At 33.8% G+C, this 3,565-nt stretch overlaps 1 protein-coding gene across 1 annotated transcript in view; it reads left to right on the top strand.

Annotated features, from left to right (window-relative positions):
• Nucleotides 1-815: 815 nt before the first annotated feature.
• The window catches only part of LOC110019848 (signal recognition particle 54 kDa protein 2-like), a 4,985-nt gene continuing 2,235 nt past the window's right edge, over nucleotides 816-3,565 (top strand). The window contains exon 1 of the mRNA XM_020717704.1: nucleotides 816-854. Coding sequence (XP_020573363.1) covers nucleotides 816-854 — 39 coding nt within the window. The remainder of the gene's footprint in view (nucleotides 855-3,565) is intronic.

The following is a 3,565-nucleotide window of genomic DNA, read 5'->3' as shown; positions in this document are numbered from 1 at the left end:
CAAATGGATAGAAGTTGTTGCTTTACCTTGATGTGATGCTCAAAGTGTTGCAAAGTTTTTAAGAACAAACATATTTTGTAGATTTGGGATGCCGAGAGTGATCATAATTGACGGGGGAATTCATTTCATAAATGCAATGATGGAGAAATTTAAAAAAAAATATCATATCAACCACGAATTGCTACTTTTATCATCCTCAAATAAGTGGTTTGGCTGAATTATCTAATCGTGAAATTAAAAAAATATTGGAAAAATCTGTGAATCCAACAAAAATGGATTGGTCAATCAAACTTGACTATGCTTTGTGGGCTTATAGGACTGCATATAGAACTCCTATAGGAATGCACCCATACAGGTTAATATTTGGGAAAGCTTTTCATTTACCAGTTGAACTTGAGCATAAAGCATGTTGGACTATTAAAGAATTTAATTACAATTTAATGGATGCTGATGAGAAAAGACTATTGCAATTAAATGAGTTTGAGAAGATAATGAATGAATCTTATGAAAGTGCTAAGATTTATAAAGAAAAGATGAAGATGTGGCATGATCGAAGGATTCTTACTAAAAATTTTGAGTCATGACAGCAAATTTTACTATATAATGCAAGGTTAAGATTATTTCCAGGAAAACTTAAGTCCAGTCCAGATGGATGGGCCCATTTATAAAATTTTATCCATATAGAGCTGTAGATATCAAAGATCCTAAAATTGAGAAAATATTCAAAGTGAATGGTCACAGGCTGAAACCCTACTTTTTAGGAGATCAACTTAAATTGAATGATCTTATGTTGTTGGGTTGTTGGGTCAACCAGAATGAGCACTGGTTGCGTCAGGCTGACTACGTTTAACCAAGTGCGTTGTGGGAGGCAACCTATAGTTATCTATGTGTTTATTTTGAATGTTATGTTGTTGCGTTTGATTTAAAACATCTTAATAGTATTTTGAATATATATTGATTTAGTAATGATTCTAAGACCTTAAAAGATGACTTAGACATGTTAGAATGTGTTTTTGGATGTTAAGTTGACCTGAGGTAAATTAAGCACTGGCGCTTAAGAGCCAACATTCGGCGCTTAAGCACGAAAGTTTACTAAACGTACTAAATTACATTTTTAGAAGATTTAAATGTGGTTTGGTTGGTTTAAAGGTGGGTTAGTGGTCTGAGAACGTTTCTAGTAGTTTTAGGTGTGATCTAAAACTTTATAATTAGAAGGTTATGAGGAGAAGTCTCACCACACTTCAATTTTCACCCTAAATTCTAAGTGAAGAGTGAGAGTTCTTGGAAAGATGTCATCTTAGGAGAGTGATTTGAAAAGGAATGAGGAAGCTATGAAAAAAAAGTACATTGGTCAAAGTGTGCAAGAGTTATTCAACGGTTTCCTAGCCGTTAGTATCAAAGGGATAGGGAAGAAAATCACTAAAATTGGGTTGACGTGGCTTCAATAGAAGCAAAGGTGATGGAAGTTAACACACATCTAGAGCATATTGGATGGAAACTAAAGATGCAATTTAGTCATACCAGTTTTGTTGAAGAAGCGAACAAGGCTATGTATTTGAAAAACAAATGATTGAAAAGAACTCAACCAGAGTTCTTCACCACCGTCCGTTCTATCAGATTTATATTCCAAATGCCCAAGGAGAGACTAATGATAGGTTAGGATTTGTTCCACCGGATGGAGAGTGGAATTAAGTTCTTTGTTTAGTGTTTGTTTATGCTAAGTGTTTGTTTATTAATGTTAAGTTTGTTTTGTGTTTTTTTAATGTTATCATTGTTTAGTGTTTGTGTTTAGGAACTATCTTATCGAAGACTCTTTAGATTGAGAAATTATGTATTAAAAATGTTTGTAATTATTTTTGAATTAATAAAAATGTTGGTTTCTGTGAAATTTTATGTTATTTTGTGTTTAACCAAATTAGTTAAGATTGGTGAACCTTGAGGAAGAGGAGAGTTGAAAGGGAAGAAAATAGTTATTAAAGATTTGTAAGACCACTTAGGAGTGCTTTACTTAGGCTAGAAGTGCATTTTAATTAAAATTGAAAATTTTAAAATTTGTGCCCTGGCACCTAAGTGTTAAAACTCCACACTTAAGCGCTGGCTAACCCGAAAGATTGGCGCCTAAGAGTCGAACCATTCACACTTAAGCTCCGGTTCACTTAAACCGGTTTGTAAATGGTTTAAAGTGAAATTTTGGGCCGAAAACTTCCATTTTTTCCCCAACTTCATCTCCTACATTTGATTTTTGCGAGTTTGAGAGCTAGGGCATCATCTTAAGTGAAGATTTCTTGGTGGTTTCAAGCTAAATTTATTAAATTTTATCTTCTTGAGGTAAGAGCTAGAGTTCTATGTAAAATTTTTTTCTATTTTCACCATGTATTTTGAACACATTATGGATTTGACTAAAAATCATTATTAATGGTGAAAATTTGCGAAAAATCCATGGAAAATACATAGAAATGATAGTTTAAGTTTTTAGGAGTTTAGTTTTGATACACTTAAAATGTGTGCATTTTTAGACCGATATTTTATACCTATTTTTGGTGATATTGCACTTTAATGGAAGGTGCTTTGATGTTTTCGTGCAGGTTGTTGATTTTTAGGGCTTACAGCAAAAAGAATGAAATTTGGAGTCAAAATGACGTTTGTAAAGAAATACTCAGCGTCGGCTTTGTAAAGAAATACTCAGCGCCGGCAGCGCCAAGGTCAGTACCGGCAGCGCAGAACAACCAAAAACTAGAGGATTTTTACTCAGCGCCAATGGCGTCAGACTAGCGCCGACGACGCCAAAGGCGGTTCAGACTCTGTTTCTAAAAGGTTTGATGTATTTGGATAATTTTTGAAGAGTTTTTGGAGGCACCTCTTGGGCACTGAAGAGTTTTTGGAGGCACCTCTTGGAGAGCCGACCTTGGGCTTTATTTGGGGCTGAATTTCATCAGAAAAGGGGCTCCTCTACGTTCATTTTTGGCTCTACAACATTCCACCATCTATCATTTCCATAATCCATCTTCATTCCACCAAGTAAGAGTGTTCGACAAGGAAAAAAGTGAGAGAGTTCTTCTTCTTGCATTTCTAAGGAAATGCTACAAAGGTCTTGCTTTGAGAAAGAGTTCCAGATAAGTTTGTTTGTTTATTTAGTGTTGTATAAACTTTCTTTTATATATGAAATTTGTGTTTTGTCGTATCTTTCTCATTAAATGTGAGTAGTTTCCTCTACCCTTCCCCCTACTCTAAGATCCTGAGAAATGAAGAGCTAATATGAATGTGTCATAATTAAAATATAAAATAAATTATGATGATTTTTCAAATCTGAACTTAATTTACTTTTCAATTTGGTCAATTGATTTGGTAAAATATTTTGTGAAACATATGATCCAAGAAATGGATTATGCGTTCTACAACAGAATGAGGATCACATTTGATTTCATGAAGGAGAAATTCATTCATGAAATTAAGAATAAATAAATAAGAAAATATTCTTTATTAGATGTAGAATTGGAGAATCTTTAGGGTGACAGACTAAAATCCCCAATTTAGTCTTAGTGTTTAAAAACCAAAGCGAGAGTTA

Source organism: Phalaenopsis equestris, unplaced genomic scaffold (assembly GCF_001263595.1).
Source record: "Phalaenopsis equestris unplaced genomic scaffold, ASM126359v1 Scaffold000084, whole genome shotgun sequence".
Lineage (NCBI taxonomy): Eukaryota > Viridiplantae > Streptophyta > Magnoliopsida > Asparagales > Orchidaceae > Phalaenopsis > Phalaenopsis equestris.
The sequence above is the reverse complement of the archived record's forward strand: the minus strand, read 5'-3'. Positions and strand labels throughout refer to the sequence as shown.